This window comes from Ambystoma mexicanum, chromosome 1p, assembly GCF_040938575.1.
Source record: "Ambystoma mexicanum isolate Mex_15411 chromosome 1p, UKY_AmexF1_1, whole genome shotgun sequence".
In the NCBI taxonomy this organism is placed as follows: Eukaryota; Metazoa; Chordata; class Amphibia; order Caudata; family Ambystomatidae; genus Ambystoma; species Ambystoma mexicanum.
The window spans coordinates 1,465,953,959-1,465,975,793 of NC_090921.1; the positions used below are offsets into that span (position 1 = coordinate 1,465,953,959).

Below are 21,835 nucleotides of genomic sequence, written 5' to 3' on the forward strand. Positions count from 1 at the left end.
CGAACCTAAATGCCCATAAACCTGACCGCTCCCCCTACCGGACCGCATTCCCCGGCACCTTTCCTAACCCCAGACCCTGCAGCAAACTGAAAAAATGCAGCGACAGAAGGAACCCTACACCCGACCACGGATAGCGCTGGGGCCGGAGCCTGATACAGTAAGAGGGGGTACCTTATCTACGGTACCCCCGACTATAAACAATAATATTATAAAATTAAAATATACTTTACTAACTCTACCTAACCTCCCCGAATATGCTAAACAACTATCCCTCTCACCTACTCTACCCTGCAGCACCGAAGGCCCAGCTTCTTCAGGGAAGGCTCGGGAGCAAGCGACAGGACTGACAATCACCAAGTCCAACCGCCGCCTGCCTCCAGAACCTTCCCTGGCCCTTACATACCCTGGGGAGGCGCTCTGCCCCCCACGGCCACTCGCTGGCCGTGTGCAGCGCCAAAAACCTCCCCGGGGGAAACGCTGTTCCCCCCGGAGCCCTCCTTCTCTGTGGCGTTTGTTACTAGGATTAGGATGCGGTGTATGAATCGCGCCTCTAATTTTGTTTATAAGAGTACAGCTGCTCCCGTCTGATCGGAGCGTCTTATAAATGATGTGCGGAGGGGGTTTTGCGCCCCCCTTCTTCCCCCAACGTCTAATCAGCAGTGGCACAGTGTCCTCGATACTCGGAACTTTGTAGCCTCTAGCCGCAGCGCGTGGTCAGCGATCTCGTACGGTCAAACTGCGAAGAAACCGCACCCAAATATCTTGTGACGCATATTTTTAGAAAGAGAAACAGAAAGTGGTCGAACTCATTGCGTTCTTACACTGGACGTTTTTCTAGCGGCAGCTCACTCCTGAAGGCTTTTAGAAGAACTGTCGGGTCTCTAGGGCGCTGGCACAGTAAAGGCACAATGGTTGGAAGCACGGAAACGGGAGACGGCACCGGACATCTCCCTCTCCTGCCAGGAATTAACCAAGATGAACTTTGCGAGCAGCACCAACAGAAGCTGACGCAGTTCTGTGAGGAAGACTGGAGAGTCCTTTGCGCACAATGCGATGGATGCCAGCAGCATTCAGTGGTTCCAATCGAGGATTCTGTGAAACGAAAAAAAGTAGGTTACAATTTAAACTCACACTTTTATTCAAACGTATCAGTCAAAGTTTCTGTTACGAGCATTTCCTGGCAGGCGACTCGTGCTTTGCTTGCACACTGCAGTCCGGGATTTCGTTTCAACTCTATTCCCCTGTTTTCCTTTCTCTTACGTTTATTTTATTGTGCTTTGAACAGCCCTGAATTGTAGGCCAATTCAAAGTAAAGTTTATCAGTCTACAATGATAACCACATTTATACTTTAGGGGAGTAGTATGGGACTATAAAATGAGAAACCATATGCTATGCAATACAATTACTTGGCCAAAACCCATCCTATACAGCTGAACGTCCTCAGGACAGCACAGAAGTGGATGGTAAAACCAACTGCTGCATTCAAATCTAGCTGAGGTAAGTACAAATACTTTAGATAACGGTTTTAAAACAGAAAAGTGTAAGCTGGGACGCTCTCATTAACCAGTATCTCCAAGAGCAGACACCTAATAGAGCCTAGAACAGACCAGAATGGCATGGCACACACACTTAAAATTAAAATCCTTGTTGAAATACAATACAAATGTTTTCTTTTATTCATGTGATACGGTTTTACAAACCTTACACATTATCTCACTCCATAGAAAAATATGAGATGGGGAGATCTCACTTAACAGCATTGGCTGTAATCCATCAGACCGAAACATCGCAGAATAACATTGTAATACCACTTTCCCTCCTTCCCCTTTCCCCTGCACTTGGGCGATCTGAATGGCACCTGGCCTAGTAGGATCGTTGTCTCGGTCCTCCCTCTGTTCCCCCTCACTTGCCTCATCGCGCCTTGAAACACTTATATCTATAGGCGCGTTATAAATGCCATATCATATCATAAGTGATGTATTGAAATATAGCTAAGGTAAATACAAATATGCCAGAAGAATATTTTGAGAGAGAAAAATGTAAGCTGGGATACTCGTCTTTAGCCAGTATCAGCAAGAAGCCATTCTGCAGATGGAAACGTGCTGGGAACAGCCATTAACGTCCCTATGCATACAATGTAAGCTTTCAAATGTAGGTGAAAGAAGCATGTCTACTTCAGAATGATGTTTTTGAATAAAAAAGCATGTGGTTGGGTGAATCATTAACTAGTATTCCAATTCTAGAAAGCAAAAAATGCTCTGAACAGCCCATGACAGCACGTTACATACAATCAACACATTTAAATAATAGGTATCTATACTTTAAAATAATATTGTGGAGTAGAAAATGTAGAGATGGAGTGATTTCCTTAAGCGGGATTATCCAGTCATCATAAAGTGTCAGCAAAAACCCAGAACCTCCCGGTAGTACCAACTGGTGCATTCCGATTTAGCCGAGCTAAGTTCCAATACTTCAGAAACATTTGTTGTGATAAAAAAGTAGAATGGCCACTCTCTTTAACCAGTATTGGAAAGATGCTATTGCAGACATAAAAAAAGTGCCCAGGACAGCCGAAAAAAACATCATGGTACATACACTGTAACCTTTCAAATCTAGGTGAGATCGGTATCTGCATGTGTAACTAATATTGGTTAGCAAATGTGTTGTGGGATGCTCTCCGTAACCCATATTTGACGCAACCAATTCTAGGCATCAAAAAGTAACAAAACAGCCTTGAACAACATGGTGTAAAGAGTTTAAATGTTCCAACCTAGTTGAAATAGGTAGCTTCCCTATAGAACAGTGCTTTATCATAGAAACATGTGAGGTGGATATCAATAACCAGGATGGTCCAGACACATTCTAGACATCTGAACCTGCCCAGAGCAGCCACAAATGTCACGATAATGGCAACGGATGCATCTGTTCTTATCTGCCATAACTAGAAATTCTTTATATGACTATTCTGAGATAGAAACATGTCGGATGGGTTGCACTCCTTACCCAGTACTGGCAAGAACACATTCTGGATATCAACATGTGACCAGAATAGACTAGAAGGACATGGCACATACAATCTAAACATTCAAATCTATGTCAAATAAGTATTTATATTGTGGAATAATATTTTGCAATGACAAAACAGGAGATGATTTAAATCATCCATCAGTATTAGCCACAATCTATTTTGGCTTTAATAAATGCTGCGACTAGCACAGTACAACAATGTATGCTTTTTTAGATCTGGGTGAAATAGGCACATGTACTTCGGAATAATGCTTCGGGTTAGAAAAATGTGAGATGGTGGCGAATAACCATTAGAGGCATCAAAAAGGGTTCGGAACACCCTAGTAGTATCAACTGATGCATTCTAGCTTAGTCAAGTGCAACAACGTCAAAAGAGTATTTTGAGATGGAAACATGTAACATGGGATCCTCTCTTTGACCAGTATTGCCAAGAACCCGTTCTAGACATGAAATGGTACCTGGAATAGCATGCTATATACAATTTTAACGTTCAAATCTAGGTGAAATATGTATCTATAATTCAGTATAATATTTTGGAATAGAAAAACATTAGATTTGTCAAAACATTAACCAGAATTGCCTAGGACCTCTTCCAGCCATCAGAAATTGCCTAGAACTGCTTGGAACAGGGTGATATGTTATGTTATGTTGATTTGTACCATGCACTGCTACCACCCAAGGGCAGTCTCCAGGCACTCGTGGCTCTGCAAGAGAAGAGGGCTGGGTGTGTTAGTGGGGCTAGGATGATATAGGATAGGTTCAGAACCAGGAGGAACTGGCATCTGTGAGCATTGTCTTGCATGCAGGTGTTGGTTTGGGAGGCCCTGTATTTTTATAACTGTATGGGCAGGACTCAGTGCCTCAGATGTGTTCTAGTGTTTGTGATGCACGTGTGTGTCGTGTAATGTTACGTGGTGTTTGTGGTCGTGGGCACTGGTTAGTTGTAGCCATAACGGGTCCATGGTCGTGTATGGCTGTTAGGTGTTGAATATATAATGTTGATGTGCATCTGTATGGAGTAGATGGATTTATGGACTATGTGCAGGGATGTTCCCTCTAGTGTTGTTTCCAGAGTCTCTGCGATATGTAAGGGAGTGAGCATTAGATCAATTCTCTGTGTGTTTATGTGTAGTGTGCCCAGCCCCTAGTCATGTGTAGTGGCATTGGTTATGTTGGAGGAGCATGAGGGGGGAAATGGGTTAGTAAATTGGTCGGTTTTCCTCTGGCGTGAGTCTTTGGTGGCCGCTCAGTGGTATCTACCAACGTTCTTGCTTGTGGTTCATTGGCCAATCTCATCTCCTCTCTGGGACTGGAGGCTGATTTCCACTACGTGTTTGGTGTCTGACTTCCCTTCGGGCTGGTGGCAGTGGGTTGGTTGTACCTAGTGTGTTCCCGGTTACTCGTTCAGGTTAATCTTGGCAGTTTGGTTTTTCCTTTTGTGCAGTCGGCTGCAGAATGGGTACGCTGTTGGTGTTAAAATAATTAGAGGAAGTGGTGCTCAACTGGGTGCACATAGTTGTGAGGGTGGGCAAGTTAGGGTAATACTTAGGTTTTCATGCTTTACCTGCTCGGGTATTCCTAGGTGAATAAGTTGCGCATGTGTGATATCCCTAAATCTGTCTCTGTTGTTTGGGCTGCGTTCTCTTCATTGATCACTCTAGTTGTTGGGCATGGCTGTGGTGGCGCGGGGGAAGACAGTGCTGTGTTCTGGTCCTCTTTGATTTTTCCACTGTTTTCTGTGACTGCTTCCCTTAGTGTGTTACTTTTGGTCTGCAAGGTTTTTGCTGTCAATCTCCCTTTTGCGCTTATTGCTCTTGAATAACCAGGTTTTGAGTCATTTCCTGAAGGTGATGTGGTCTTCTTTGGTTCTAATTTCTTTGAGCATGGTGTTCCAAAGTTTTGCAATTAGGCGTGAGAATGCTGTTCCTATGAATTTCCCTTTTTCGTACTGTTTTGTCTCTATTTGTAGGTCAGCTCTTGATCTTAGGTTCCTTCTTGGTTGGTAGTGGCTGAGCTTGACTTGGAGGAATTCGGCTCCTTGGATGTGTTGAAAGCTGCAGATATGTCCAATAGTATGAGGGATGATAGGGCGCCGTTGTCTGCATTTGTTTTCAGGTCGTACCACATGGATATGAGCTCTGATTCTGATACTCTCATTGGTCTGAAGCCAACTTGTGACCGGTCGAGTTTTCTGTTTGTTTCGATGTATGAAGTAGGATCTTGTATACATGGTTCTTCAGAATCTTCACCGGGTAGAGCAAGTTGGATATCGGTCTGTAGTTGCTAGGGTCTGCGCGCTTTATGATTCCTTTTTTACTAGTGGCTTGATGTATGCTGATTTGAAAGGCGGTTGGTACTATTCCTGTTTTGAGTGACAGGTTCATTAGGTTCCGGAAGTGTGTCGCTGGGGTTCTGTGGTTGGGGATTTCTTTGAAAATGTCAGGGGAACAGGGGTCCCTTGGAAATGCTCCAAGATTGGTGTCCTTTATCAGTGTGGAAAAGATTTCTTCAGTGATTGGTTCTAGGCAGGTGAGTCTTGCTGTAGTCAGTGTTTCACCCATTGTCTGTGGTTCGGCGGTTGTGATTGTTTTAGCGTGGGTTATGTTGATGACCTGTTGGATTGTTTCTATTTTTGATCTGAGGTGGTTGGTGATGCTGTTGCATAGTGCTTGTTTCGGGATGACGGCTTTCTTGCACAATTAATCTTTTTTATCTCTTTGATGATTCTGAAGTGTTCTTTCTGTGGGCTGTTTGCAGATTCAATTCTTGTGGCATAATACTTTTGCTTTAAGTACTGTTGATCTGTATAGTCTCAGCTGTCTTTGGTATTTTATTTTGTCTTGTCAGTTATACTGTTCTCTCCATGTTTTTTCCATTTTGTTTTATTTATTTTTTTTACTTCTTTCAGCTGTTCTGTGAACCATTTTGCAGGCAGTTTTTTTGGTGTGGTTTTGAAAGGTTTTGCTGGTGCCAGGTGGTCTAGATCCTCGGTAATTCAAGTTTTGAGTGTGTTTTCTGCTACGTTTGGAGTTGTTTCATTTGGTTCTGTGGTGCTGGATAGGGTTGAGTCTAGTACGTTTGCTAAAGATTCCAGGTCTAGGTTCTTCTAGGTTCTTTTCTTGCTTGCATGGAGTATTTCCTTTCCCGCTAGTAGGCGGGTTTGTAGTTTGATATAGAATGGTATGAGGAAATGGTCACTACATACCATTGGTGCAGGTGGTGCAGACTCGCACAGTCCTTCTCTGCAGAAGATTGTGTCCACGGTGTGTCCAGCGTTGTGGGTGGATCCATTTACTATTTGCTTGAAGCGCAGTGTTTCGAGGAATGCACAGAGTGAGTTCGCTGAGGTCTCGTTTTCTTTTTTGAACCAAATGTTGAAGTCTCCCAGTATGACTAGGTTGTCGTGGTAGGTTGATAAAATGGCAATGGAGTGTCTGCTAGCTTCGTTTTCGAAGTTCGGGTTGTAGGACAGTGGTCTGCAGTTCAGGAGGAACACTGTTCTGGTTTGGTTGTGAGTTCAATCTTGGTGAGTAGGGATGCACAATGTTTGATGCTTCTGTGAAGGGTTGGTGGTGCCTCTCAGATGTGCTCTTTGTGTATCATTGCAATCTGCCTCCTCTTTGGTTTTCTCTGTTGGCATGTAATAATTTGAAATTGTCTAGTATGGCTTTTTTCATGTTTGTTTTTTAATTCTCAGATAAACGGGTTTCTGTAAGAAAGAGCTTGTCTGGGCCTCCTTTGCTTAGTAGGTCATGGATTTCTGTTCATTGTTTTGCCATGTATCTAAGATAGTGTAATTTGTTTAATTTCCCTTGTGGGTTGTTGGTTGTTCTTATGTCAATTCGGCTCATTGTGTTGTGGGTTGGGTTTATGTTGCTGCTGGTTCTCTCCTGGTTGCGCCTGTTGCCAGGATTTGTTCTTTGGTGGTCAATTTCTTCGTCAGTAGACTGATTAGATTTATTACAGGTTTGTTTGTTTTTTTGGTTGCTCCCGGTTGGTGAGTTGTGTTGTTGCCCATCCTTTACTCCAGTCTTTGGCGATGTAGGCTGTGTGAAAGGTAATGGATTCAAGTTTGTCCCAGATTCTTGTTGGGGTATTGTCCATGGTGTTCTCCTGTTTCGGGGGGCTCATTATTTGTCGTGCTGGGGTTTCTCCCTCCTTATGCTGTTGGGATGAGTGCAGCCGTTATGTCTTGCAATGTCGTTGCCTCTATGAATGTTCTGTGAGGCCGGTTCGCATTCCGTGTAATTGATCTGTGGGTTTCTTACTTGCCCCAGTTTCACTCCCTGTCCACCGGGGCAGTGCTGCGTGGGTAGGTAGGATTAGTAGTGACTTGTATGGCTGCAGCGAGTCCAGGGTCTCCTTTGGCCGCGCAGTGCTTCAGTAGGCGTGTGGGAGTGTTCGGGCCCTTTGAGGTCGTGTCTTATGGAGCTCAGTGGGGCGGGGGGAGTTTGGAGGTGAGGGGGTCCTAATGCGTCTGCCTAATGCCGACTGAATCAGCAGCCCCTGGGTCCGCGAGGCCCTCCCCGCTTTCCAGAGGAGTGGTCTCCAGGTCACTAGCACCACAGCAGAAGATAAGAGGTTCCCAAAGGCACAGGGAGTGTCACACGGGCCCGCACCGTAGGTTCTCCTCAGCATGGAGCCTCCAGCATTTCCTACCGCTCGACCCCGGTCCACGCCTCACAACGCGCCTCCCAGGGGGACTGGGCAGAGCGGGGCGCAGCCGAGGCTGGGCCAGTAGCATTCCCCCAGCGCTAGTCCAAGAGGTAGCAAGTCCCGAGCCGCAGTGGGTTTAAGGCCACGTAGCCGGAGACACCCACCTCCTCAGCCTGTTGGGCCACTGTGGCCTCCGCTGCAGTTCCCTCGTCGTCTGGGACTATGACGGTGTGTTGATATTTTGGCGCTTGTTCACGGCACCGTGAAGTCATTCCTCTTCGCTGGAGCGCCCTTCAGCACACGTGTGCCTGGATGGTTTCACTTTCGCTCATCCGGGTCCGGCAGGCCATAAGTTCTAGTGTTGTTTTCCAAGGGTTTCCTACTCTGATTTTCTTCCGGATTTCTCCCACTTAGAGGGGGGTTATTCCTACAGTTGTCACTCACTTTTTGTTTGTGGGGGGGTCTGTTAAGTGGGGGCTCAATCCACCTTTCGGGGCCATGGCAACGGAGCTCACGCAGAGAGCATGGTTATCTCTGCGCCCCCTGGTGGCCAGTTGATGCATAATTTTTAACCTTTACTTTTCTGAAGGGAAAACCCTCATTTTTGCAACGGTTTAAAAAAATGCATGTCGTGTATTTGAATATAAAAGTGATTGCTTAACACAGTGTATGTGTGTATTGATCAGAAAGAACTCCAAATATAATTTGAAGTGGCACCAATAACACCAATGAGGTTTTGTCTGTTTTGCATGTTAAAGCGCATTTTGGGAAGATGAAATACCTAAAGCACACAGGGATTGGTATGTATTTTTTTTATATAAACAATATGTCACCCTAACAATAAAGGTTTGGCAAATATCAAGCATATATACAAGTTTGGCCATCAAAGACTTCAGCTGTCAGAGTGGAATGACCGCTAACAGGCACACAATTATTCACAGTGTTGTAAATCAGTCAGACTCTGAGAAACAAAATTGGCTTTGTATCTAAAAAATGACAATCAGTAAGTTAACAAAAAACTGCAATAGAATGCAGCTCTTCTGGCAATCTGCTGCCCTAGGCTTGTGCCTAGTTGCCCTTGTTTTAAATACATTTATGGCAGGGTTCGAAAATGAGGGGAGCTGGGTGCTATTTAGCTCTTGCCTGTAGCCTAGAAGAGTCTGGTTAGCTTGACACCAACAGCTACCAGCAGCCAAGCTACTTTTGGCTCACCTGGCCAACTGATACCTAACAAACACACCTATGTGAATGCAGCTCAGTGCATTTGGAATACTTTATAAATGAACCTTAGGTCACATTTGAACAACATTTTAAAGCATAAGGAGGCATAAATAATGGACAAAAAGATACATTTGCAACGTCTATGAAAGTTAGACTTGTGGCATGCCCTGACCTAGCTCCTTGATCCCCAATGGTATCTCCTGGTCACTTGTTCATGCTGGATACCCACGAGCGGCCGTTTGCTCCTGCTAATTGTATCTCAATTCCGACTCCTGGATGGGTTTGAGTCGCTATTGTGACTGGGTCTGGGTTGGTCACTTTATTGATTGTGTCTGATGGACTATCGAGATATGGGCTAAGAGAGGTTACAGTGATTCGATATGGGGGGTTCTACTAGGTCTGGGGGCTATAGGGACGGTCTAGATGGATTTATTAAAGCTGCCTGGATTAGGGCTCCTGTGATTGTGGCTGGAGAAAGATTGGTCTGTATGTGTCTGAATGGGCCCACAAAGAGGGACAATGGTGATTGTGTGTGGCAGGGCCTTTGCAGAGTAATCTGCACAGGGGCGAGGGTGCTGTGTCTGGATGGTGATTAGTACACCTAAATCTAAAGAGATTATATGAAGAGTTGGTAGGTCTAGGGTTATATGAAGAGGGGTTCTGCAGGGGTACTTGAAGTGGTGGTATTGATGGGGATATGAAGCAGGTTTGGTTCTGTGGGCTTCTATGGGAACTGGGTCTGTCAAGGGTCATGGGGATTGGGCCAGTCAGTGGCCATGGGTATTGGGTCTGGCAGTGACTGTGGATTTTGGCTCTGGAGTGGGCTTTGAAGATTTGGTGTAGCACGAGCTACAGGGATTGGGATTGACTTGGGCTAGAGGGATTGTATCTGGATAGGTTTATAGGGATGGGGCAGTGGGGTTTGAGTGGGTTGAGGGGCTATGGTTAGTTGCTCTGGGTGTGAGGGCTATGGCAAATGGGCCTGGGGATGGTGGCTGCTGGTGTTTTCATTTTAGGGGAAGTGCTAATTGGGTCCCTACTCCCTACCAGAGAACTTTAACTTTCTGAGGCAGACCCTGGAGGCAGGCCTACAGGAGACAAGGTACATGCTTCTGAGCTAGGCATAAAAATAGCTGCTTAATTCTTAAAGCGCTGAAGCTGCTTGCAGGCCCAGAGTGGAGTGGGTAGGAAGTCACATCTGGACCCACCAGTACGTGGGCAGATAAGGATGCCATACAGCAGTTATTCGCTTTTTTAAGAGGCTTCACATGGGGCACAAAGGCAGGAGGAAGGCCCAGGGCATACACAGCTCCTCGCCAGGAGCACGGAGCCCATCTCTTGGGCTCCCACCTGGCCTCTGTCTCTTTTTTGGGGCAGGGCTGGGGAACTGATGCTGGAGATATTACAACATCGTGCACTTTCCACTGTGGATTGCAGGAGGCCGGCAGGCTCTTCCACTTTTCTAGGTGCTGGAGCATCAAATGGGACGGGCAATGGCATCTCTAGGGAGGGGCCAGGTGGGCATTCATTGTGCTCCCCCTCCCCAGGAGGCAAGCATGGGCTTGGGTTGCTCCACTTGTTGCCTCTCTATGGAGAAAGCCAGTATAGAACAAAAGAGGAATGCTTTTCCGGGCTGATGCCCCAGTACCAACAGGAGCCAGGTATGGATGGGGCTTGCAGTCTTAGTAGTAGGGGGCAAGAGGTCCAGTATGTGCCTTGTGCTCTGGATGATGTGGGACAGGATATCAAGTATGTAACGTGCAATCTTGATGGTGGGGAGGCAGGATGCCGGGAATGGGGCTTGTGCTCTGGGTAGTGGGGGGCAGGATGCCAGGTATGGGGCTTGTGCTCTGAGTAGAGGGTGTGCAGGTTGCCAGGTATGGGGCTTTCAATCTTGGTGGTGGGGTCAGGATGTCAGGATGGGTCTTGTGCAGTGGGTTTTGGCTGTGCTGGGTCATTTGAGTTTAGACTTGTGGGACTCTACTTTGGATATGGTGACTCTACCAACTATACAATGGATTTATTGGGGCATTTGAAGCTGGTCTTGGCATATTGCTGCAGCCCCTGCGAGCCTATACATAACATATGGTGGCTGACAATGCATATGATGGTATTATTGGTGGATAGGAGGCACTTACATCAGAACATGGCATGCAGTGGCAGGGCTGGGCAAGGGTGGCATGGAACTGTTGGAACTGGCATTACGTTGACTGTGATTAAGTGGAGTTGATTTAAACTGACACATTGGGCCGAACATTAAAGTTTTTAAGAGGGCCATGGTGAAGTTCTATATCATGCCAGGCAGGTTGGTACTTCTATTAGCAACTACCTGCAATAGAGAAACACTGCCACCCTGAATTGACAGCACCCTACAACATTTGAACAACACTAAGGTATACTTTGAAGTAACCTGGCAGTTTGATGGTAACATCTTCCAGCTAATGCTGTTATGGGCGGGTACTACTGAACTCAACACTGTTCACTGCATGATATCCTGGCACAATATGAAGACTGGTGTCATTTATACTGACCTATGATGCATAGTTGCCATTGTACTTACAGTTGACGCCCTGGCATCAGAAGTATTAGAATGTTGAATTGTTCCTACAAAATTGCTTGTAAAGGTATTTTTATCCATCTTTCCCCGAACATTGTGCTGTAGAAATGTAGCTCAGCACTTTGGTGTAAAGCACTTTATGAATTCAAATAAAAACCCAAAACTATGAAATCGAAGTGTACCATTTTAACCTCAGCAGGTTTACTTTTGGCTCCTTCACCCATTCCCATCTTCCACTTTTTGTTGGCCCCTTACTTTTGCCTGTGACCCCTTCTGTGCCGCCCTAAATATATTTTCTGGAGGCACCACTGGGGACAGGAGAGAGCTACAGTCTGAGTACTACATTCTAACGTGCAGGAGCACCGAATACTCAAGAGCACTAGCCTCTTTCTGCCCTTGGTGCACCTCAGAACGGATGTGTCAGGATGCCTGGGTGGCTCTCTGTTATGCCGGGCACCGGGCGTAGGGGAAAGGAGGGAGAGTTGGCAGCTTGCCTTCTTCACCTGCATTAGCCCCCTGAACCCCAAGCAATGGGTCTCCATGCAGGAAATGGCTATGGCTTTGAGATGACTGCGCTGCAAGAAAGGGGTTCTGTAAAAAAGAATAAAAAAAAAAACCAATGGACAAAATGCCGAATTCGAGGGTTACGGGGGTGTCTCCCGCTTCCATAAGAAGGAATGGGGGGTACAAAAAAGTTTGAAAAACAAAATTAAGAAAAGGACTCTGCGGTGCCGGTTCTTGTCCGCATAAGAGAAGGAAACCTGTGTCGCAGAGGGGGGACCCGGTATGGGAATGGGCGGCACACAACGCGGTGTGCCACCAACAGGTATGTAAGGGGGTCGGTGGATGGGATGATGATGATTTCACTGAGGAGCCAATTTCGAATTCGGTATTGCCATTTTCAGCAATTTCGAATTCGAAATGTTGGCACTCGGTCAAATCACAGATATCCGGCAGAAAAGGCCTAGGGCCAGTGATTGAAGTGAGCGGAACGGTTGGGAGCTGTGTTCCACTACTTTTATTTTTTTCTGTTTACCATTCCTCTACTTTTTACAACCATATTCACCATTCTATAGAGAAGATTTGTCCATTCATGTCCTTGTGCAAGTGCAAAGTTGTAATGGGAGCTTTAGACTATTGCAATGGACCGGCCGCAATACCTTGACACATGTTGCACTGTGCTTCCACCTACCCTCTCCCCTGCCGAGACTACAGCTCCACTACTTCTTTCAGTACACTTCTACCACTGCCTAGGGCAGGTCTCCAGAACGCCTGACTGTACTGGAGCAGCTATCCAGTCCCACACAAGTCCCCTGAAGTTTCTCCTCCTATATTGGTGCCAAATTATTTTCGAGTCAGTCCGCTGGCCTTCTCCATCGTCTCAGGGCAACAGACGTTGATTGGCCTTTTTTTAAGACAAGGTGACCCGGAGTTCCCCTGCATAAGAGGCAAACCAAAGGCGCCAATTTCGTAGCAAATCAACACGAGGTAAGCACGTGTACCTTCAAAACAGAGCCCTGACGTTTTTAGTTGGCTATAAGCTGAAACTATTGCATTGGAGTACAACTAGGTGGGAGATAGTATGTAAGGAAGGACACGCAGCTTGTGGTTGTTTGATTATTTACCCACCGATTGCCCTCCCGCAGCCATGCTACTTATTATGGTTATTCCTACCCGCCCAAAACAAATCTTCGTGGGATCTCTTTGAACTAGCTTTATCAGGCAGCAAGATCAAACATGTTGCAATAACTGCCTGCCAGCATGTATTCAAAGCAGTCATCAGAGAGATAATGCTTAATTGCAGCAATACATGCGCCCCTTATGGGCCCTCTTCATATAAACTAGCACAATATTAGTGCCCCTATGTGTTGCTTGTGTTGCTGATTCCTGTGGTCTGAACACACACAGGCAGCAGTGCAGGCAACAACAAGGGGCACACGGGTGCATATCTGTTACTCCATTTTCTTTGGGTAGAGTTAATTTGTTAAATTTTAGTGAGTAACTCATACAGTTGTTCCTCTTTTCCATAAGGCCTTTGGGTACTGTTGCCTACATCTAAGGCTTTCTCAGAGCTGCCTCCATAAAATCAGGGGAAAATAAATGTAATTTGTCTTTTGTATAGTGCCTTTTTCTATTGGTATGGCCTCATAGCGCTGCAGGTGAACGCCCTTGGGGTACCAAAGTCCAAGGCATGGGAAATTTGTCAGCAGAGTTTAGAATGCGTGTGTGCATTTTAGCCAATGACGTTTGCAAATTAGGCTTGGTCCCACCCCAGATGGGACAGTCCAGCCTGAACGGCTAGGTCACATCCCTTCTTCACGAGGCCACAAGCATCCCCAGACATAACCACGACCACGGCTATGGGCAACCTTCAGACCAGCGCCAAGCAACTCCTCACTGATGAGGCCGAGTCAGGCCAAAACATGTCTGGGGATTCTTGTGGTCTCGTGCAGAAGGTATGCGACCTAGCAGTTTGGGCTGGACTGCCCCTTTATGGCTGGGACCAAGCCAGATCTGCATATGGTCTTCCCCTTTCTGTAATGGCTTGGCAGGCTGAGAAACGATGGTCTGGAGTGTGGCCAAGAGCTGTGCCACCTGTTCTGATTGATTCAAAACCTTCCAGCCAACACCTTTTAGCTTTGGTTTTGCTCTTTATTTTCACCAAAGAAAGCACTAGTTTAAGAATCAAATCTAATGGTTGTTTTCTTTAATTTTCTTAATGTCTGAGATCCTGAGTCCATAATCTCTACTGACCTAGTTCACATAATTTGCATTACCCAGGTTAAGTTGCACAGACCCTCACAGTCCCTGTAGTTTTAAAGTGTTGCAGGATACTGCTCTCTTGGCTTGAGTCAGCCCTCCTGGGCAGATGACAGGTTTGTCTTCCTGGACATGAAGATGCATAAGCCCTCTCGGCTGCGGAGATGCTTGGCCCTCCTGTGTATGTACATCACTGCTGCCAGGTACCACCACCGAGGTGTCTTTACGGTGCTTGCCAGTAGTCCGGGATCACGCAGTATGAATCAGTTATCCCCAGGATTTGTCATTCCCCTACTTTTCTTGTCCTTCCCTGTTGTGGGTTATAACTCTGGGTCAAGACCTTTTATCAACTTGAAGTAGGGTTTTCCTACCGCTGGCACTGAGACTGCCCCTTTCTCCACATTCTCTGTGTCATCCTTAGGCTTCACCTTCCTCATAGGTCTCCTGCTCCTACGTTAGCACCTTGACCTGCAGATGTTTCACTTCACCTCCTCCACTCCACTCTGTGCTCTTCCTACCTTCCGCTCCTTCCTCTCCCTGCTCATTCCTTCATCCTTCCTTTTGCTGACTTCTTCCACCTTCTTCCATATTTCCCCCTGCCACTCCTTCCTTTCCCTCCTTCTGACTGATTGCTTCCTCTTGATATCTTGCTCTGCTGTGCCCTGCTATTGCCATTTGTCTCCAAACTCTCCTTTTATTGTTTGGCCTTCTCCCGATTGTGGCACTATGGGGGTGGGGAGTAGATGTACACACCCAGGTGCTTTCCAAAATGGTCTAGTAGTGTTGCTTGCAAAGAAGAGGATTGGACCGTAATAGCACACCCTACTGTTAGAAATCAGATGTTTACAGTTTGAGAAAGTGATGAGAAGGAAAGTTGATAGTTTTGAGGTGCAGAGGAGAAGGCGACAGCCTTGACACCTAGGCTGTATTGAACAGAAAATGAAACAACTAAGTTCCCTATTAGGGAACTCACGTCCCCTGCACACTTTCTAATATCTGGATAGACCAGATCAATAATTCTTAGGTAGTTTACAAAATTTGTAATGTTTTTTAAAAAAAAGAAAAGATTTCAGGTTAGCTTGATTAGGAAAGGTAATTATTCGAAAAAATAGACTTTCAATCAGATGAGGTCACAAGAACCAATCTTCAATTTATTCATCATGCAGAAGCTGTGGAAGGCCCAACGTGTTTCGAGTGAAACAGTACTCTTCATCAGGGGCAGATCAGGGTTCTAAAAAAGCATATGTATAATACTTTTTAGATCAATGTGTTAAACAACATTTTTATCTCAAGTGCTTTTTTGATTATGATCTTTATGGAAGCATCATGGCAGTTGTTGGAAGAGCACATATTATACTGACTTGCAAAATTATCAATGTTATAAAGACTCCCATTCTCCATTAACATCAAATTAATGTCCATTAAATACAGATAAACTGAATAATGATCATTTACCAATTTCCCCAAAAAGTTTTTTACTGCAAATACCTCTTTGCGGGTAATTATAGAAATCGAAAAAAAGGGAGAGCTGATAAAACACGGACTAACCTTGTGATCGTGGTTTTCATAAAAATGAGTGGGAGGGTGTCTGCAATAGGCGCAGGACTCTCCAGTTTAAGCTCCTAGGAGCAAGTGGGTAGGTAGGGGGACCGTTATTTAATCTGAAAGAGAAAGGATAGTGTAGTGGTTCACCACACGTGCTCCTGGGTGTCATTTAAGTAAGAAAAGGCAGCGCATGAATAACTGCCACTTACATGTGTCCAGGAAGCTGAAGTATGTGATAGCAGTTGGTAGGCAGCGATTTTAGGGGTCTGGTGTCTTCACCACCATCTTTGGAGGGATCCCAGTTCTTAAAGAGAAGTTGTAGAATCACAATTTCTACAAGCAAAAATAAAGAGAACACAGTTTAATGTGATTCCCAGTGGTTGTGGAAGGGGCAAGGTAATGAGGAAATCTTTAGCTGGCAAGGATCCTACACTTACCTCAGTTCACCGTCGCATCAGCGTGGAGTCAGGATGAGACAGGTTCCTCCTTCTCCACCCTGAGCAGCGGCGGCGAATTTATGACGGGGTATGTCCATGACGTCATCGCGCGCATGCGCGAACGGCGTCATGAACAGGATTACATTAAAATATAAAAAAATTGGTTAGGCGTCAGGGGTACATTGTTTGTACATAGGGACTTAGTTAACCTGGTTAGTACCAGTAATATATGAGGCCGTCAACTGATGACTTGTGTGTAGATACCGGCTATCTCTGTTTATCTAGTGACATCATCACGCTCGTGCGCGGGTGACGTCACATGTAAACAGAGCGCCCGGCACATTTGAAGAATTAGGAGGCACCAATGTTAGAAAAAAAGAGGGGGGTAATTTTTAGGGAGAAAGAGGTCATCTGACAAAGATAGCATCCACAAGTAGTGTAGTGAACATCATAGTGTAAGCGGGTGTTTATTATTTTGATGCTGTCCATGTTAGTAAACTTTCAACTGATAACGAAAACACATCTGTAAACATGCAGTGTCTGGATATATAGCAAGCTACAGCTTTTGAATTGGCATCAAGTTAAAATGAATGATAATGATTCTTATATTGCTCATCATTACATGAAAACAGGCAAAGGGCCGATTTTCCCGGGTATGCTCATTACTTTAGTTCGGAACAGCATGTGAAAAGAACGGGTTATGTCAACTTTGAAAAAAGGGACCCAGTTACTAATTTAGATGGTTCAACAGGGGTTATGTGAAAAGGAATCCCGAGTGCGAGGTAGACTGACCAGAGCGACTAGTTTTGATAGTGTGAATAAATCAAACCAGAGTATTTTATGTTTGCAGAACTCAACAAGGATAGATTGCATTTTGGTTATAAAACCGAATACTCCTGCCCTAGCCAGGTTCCCATTCTGATTGTTGTTGTACAATGCACATATAGTTTAGGTGCAGACTGGGGTCATTCACCTGCCCTATTTAGGTTCAAAATATAGTGCTTATAGCCATGTTATTAAACAGTCTGTTGCAGTCTGTGACATTTTCCAGATTACAAGCTCATAAGAGGGTAGAGAGTAGAGACAGAAAAATCAGCCAGAAGATAATTTTGACTTTAAATAAAAGGCCCTTGGTAAAAGTCCTAATTCAGACCAAGGGGAGACATGGCATCTAACTTGTGTATCCAGTAGAGCTCTATTTGGGACAAGATTTTGGGTAGGTCTCCACCCCTTGGGAGTGTTGCTTGCCTGATTTAATGTGCGCCTCCTCCAAATATGCAGCTAAGCATATCAAAAGGGGTCATACTGTTTTGGAGTCAGGTGGCCCCATCACAGTGGTTTCCTGACACCACTGCAATGTCTCCCGTGTCTGCCTGCTTGATATCCTAGCACACGCAAACCCTCATGTGCACACGTCCCCTCGCTGACTCTTTGTTTCTCAGCAGTTTGCTGCTCCATGCACAGCACTACCATTTCTGTCTTCAAAAGAAAATGTTGAGCTTGCGGTCCATGTTTGTTTACTACAGGGGCTTCAATCTCCAGGGGAGTCTTTCACCCGTATCCCTGCTGGGTCTTATCTCCTACTTTGCTACCCTACATAGGCAGCTAGGACAGGGCGAGGGCCCTGGGGATCCCTTATATAATGCCTCCAAGCCCAACACTGAGCTGCAAGACTGGTTACTAGCCTCCAGTATTTCCCACCTATCAGTCCCTAAATCTCTGCAGGTTATTTCATCATATTCAACATAATCACTGCCTTAGCTCAAAATGGCCATGTCAGTCACGCAAATGGAACAGACTCACAAAACAAACAATTACTGAATATTGCTTTGAAGACTTTGCACCAATAGATTTCCTAAACCATGATCATGCCCAAAGCTGTGGGGGGGGGATACAGCCTCAGAGTGACAGAGATTGAGAGGCCATGCAAGTATCCATTATAAGAATGAAGCTGGGGGATGTTGCTACCTATTGAAATATGCAGGCCAGTCCAAAACACTTCTTTTCCAACATGAGGCCTAGTGAGGGAATGAAAATGGGCCTCCCTTAACTTTGTCAAAATGGAAAGGCACTCAGCTGAAGGAAAGTTTGCCTCAGAACTGTAGCATTGCTACCTGTATCCAATGGATTCCAAAAAGACATGTGGTGCTGCAGATGCGGACTTCAAGTAAACTGGGAAAAGGCACATTTTGACAGATTCAAAACTGCAGCAGTACACAAGGGAAAAGATACACTGAAATGCTGTCCATTTGAAAAACACAAAGGAGGAATTGTGCCTTACATTTAAAAAGTGATGTATTTCATTTGACACAGAGAAAGACACTTACATTCCACAAATAAACTGACATTTAAATGGAAAGGGTACCTGTTGTAGAAGTGAACAATAGTTTCCTATGTTAACTCTGGCCTATGGGTGAATAATACCAAAAGTGAACTTATATCTGTTTAAATATTGTATTGCAGTTATAAACAGCTCTACCAGACATGACACAAAATGTCATGTTGAACACATTGTTTACATTTAAAATGCTATTCTGTTAGAAATATGTATGTAGCTTGTTTATCCCAATGAACTGAAATGTATGTGCCTCTGAAACTTGGACCCCAACACCGTTGGGCTGGGCCACCAGGAAAAGCAGGCCTGGTTTTCAGTTTAAAATACAAAGAAATATAAAGAATTTGATCAGAATTGTGGAGGGCACAGATAAGACGGCCAGCAGAAATGACCGTTAAGGTCAGGCCTCCCCATTAACTGTGCATTAGCTTCACACTGAGACCTTTGAAGACACTAAAGGGCAGGGTGGAATAACATGAGCCAGGCAGATGTCCGTGTCATGTAACTGGGGGGAAATGAAACTCATGAGGGGCTTTGTTGGGAATATGAAACTACGACCTTCCATATGTATGCATTGCTGTTGATTATCATTGGAATGCTTTTTCCTTAATTACAGGAGAACCATGTGTCACAGTAGATAACTCATCGAGGACTCATATTATAGATCACACAATGCCTGTCAGTTCAATATATCTCTTAATTTTCTGTGATGTATACAGTTTGAGTGACGAAGAAAACCATGATCCTGACCTTCTAATAGTTCTGAGGAATTCGAAAGTTTGTGAACTGATAGGACGCAGAATATGTTTTGAATATTGGAGTGGCATATCTTTCACTATTTTGGCACAGGAACAAATTGCGAAAAACAATAGCTCAACCCAGGAAGGTGGTGCCGAAATAAAATGAGTATTCTCCGATTTGCCATAAAATGTAGAATTCATAAATATATATGTTCATGCAGTTATCTGAAAAACGAAGGCAGTTGCCATGTAGTGAGATTTTATGTAAAAAACAAAAGGCAAAAACATTTCATTTTGAAATGATGTCTCTTTCTCCTCATCAGTACTATATGATATCAGTTTTCAATCTAAAGGGAGAGAGACGGAGAGAGAGCGACAGAAGGGAAAAGAAGAGGAGAGCAAACTGACAACAACAGAGAGCTGACAGAAGGAAGGCTGACCCCCAGGAGAGCAGATAAACAGGAGACTATGGGGCACATACTGGGGACTTTTGCCTGAAAACTGGGAGCCCTATCTGAGAGAGAGCACTAAAATCTGTCTGGAGAGACCTTGTTGTGAATAGAGACCAGAGGCTACCTATACCTGAAAGAGGGCCTGAAATCCGGCTGGCCTCTTATACTAAGAACAGAGATCTCCCATGTGAGTAGATATATCCCAAAGCTATCAATTGTGTGGGGAGCTACCTGCCTTAATTCCTGTCCATTAATTGGTGGGGGGGCAACACTGGGTAGACCCTGACCATATTTAACTAAAAAGATACCTCAATGAATTCCTCATAGAAAAAAACCCCTATCAATTTAAATTGAATTGTGTTGGGAACTACCTGCCTTAATCATCCTATTCATTTATATTGAATTGTGTTGGGAACTACCTGCCTTAATCCTGTCCATTTAATTGTGGTTGAGGGGGGGGGGGGCAAAAATGGGTAGACCCTTTGCACATTTAATGAAAGTTAATTCAGTTAATTCCCATATAGAAAAGATCAGAGGATCAGTGTTGTTACAATTCGAAACAAACAAATTTCATACCGAGTGTGTTATAGCCATCATAGTCAATAAAGTACTTGGGTGACTCTACCTTTCTGAAACCCCTGACTTCCTTATAGAAGGGGGGTGTCCATAATCCCAAAATAAGTAACCCTAACATTCTGCCAGTCAAGTGAATGTAGAGTGTGCAAAATGAAAATTCCCATTTATTCACTTGCATCTCAAATCAGAATCCCAAAGCCCTGCATTGTATGCAAATAAAAATCCCATTACGATTTTCCCATTGTGTTTATTTCCCCAAACCCTGCCTTTCTGATAAAAAGGCCTAAACAATGTTCCCTCTGTATTCCCACTCTTTGTACCTTGCCTTTCATGTAAGGGGTAATATATAACTGATGCCTGGGGTTGCTGGGAGAAAAGAGCATTGGGATAAACTAAGCCATATCTGTTAATGTGCAATGAAATCTTATGTGTGTTTTGATTCAAAGTCTTCAAATTCAACCTGTGCTTGTTGTGGTAACTGAAAGTCTATTAAGAAATACATGTCAGTCAATTGATGCCAGTAATTTGCATTTGTCATTATTGTGCGGTGCCACGGAGTTGGTGTCTGGTGCTCTTGTGTTTGTGTGTTATTCAGTGAAGAAATTTAAATAAATGTACACTGTTATTTCTATACACCAGCCTGTTTTCTATACACCTGCCTGGTTTCTAACTTATTGGTGATACAGGGGGTATCTGCTGAATGGTGTTATACAGATTGGAGGCCTAACCAAATTTTAATCAGCTAAGTGCGTGTTACCTTCATCGGGGGGAAAGGAACTCCCTGAGTTGAGAGTGACCGCCCAATAAACTATGACAAAGCACATTATCCATATTAAAACCTACAGAAACAAGCACCCATCCTGCACAGACAAACTCATAACTCACTCACTGAAACCATACACCAGAAATGAGCAGCACACGTTTTATTACAAAAGGAAATGTATATGCCAGCCCCAATGTAGCACTACAAGGATATATTTCGAAATGTTGAAAGAACAATGAAAACCTTTTATTAAGAAAAGGTAAATGGGAGAACACAGCCCCAATGTAGCACTACAAGGATATATTTCGAAATGTTGAAAGAACAATGAAAACCTTTGATTAAGAAAAGGTAAATGGGAGAACACAGCCCCAATGTAGCACTACAAGGATATATTTCGAAATGTTGAAAGAACAATGAAAACCTTTGATTAAGAAAAGGTAAATGGGAGAACACAGAAAACTATTGTCCAAAAATGAGAAGCATGAGAGATATGAAAAAGCAACTTTATTTACAGGTCCTGCCACCCAAATGAGACCAACGGGTATGCCCTCATGGCACCGGGAATACCCTTCACCCGACGCACATCACAAAGCAACACCTGCAAGAATGATTAGCCCACCCATAAAGCATTCACTCTCATCCTAAACATGACACGATGCACATCACAGCGCCCCAACCACTGCATGCATAACACTACCTATATCAACACTCAGGGTGCTTCATAAGCTAGAACAGACAGACCTAATGCTCCAGCTTGTCGGTTCA

At 44.5% G+C, this 21,835-nt stretch overlaps 1 protein-coding gene across 1 annotated transcript in view; it reads left to right on the forward strand.

The window, feature by feature from the left end:
• Nucleotides 1-600: 600 nt before the first annotated feature.
• LOC138455685 (GTPase IMAP family member 8-like) overlaps nucleotides 601-21,835 on the forward strand; it is a 118,329-nt gene continuing 97,094 nt past the window's right edge. The window contains exon 1 of the mRNA XM_069607127.1: nucleotides 601-1,109. Within this exon, the coding sequence (XP_069463228.1) occupies nucleotides 909-1,109 (201 nt within the window). The 5' untranslated portion in view covers nucleotides 601-908. The remainder of the gene's footprint in view (nucleotides 1,110-21,835) is intronic.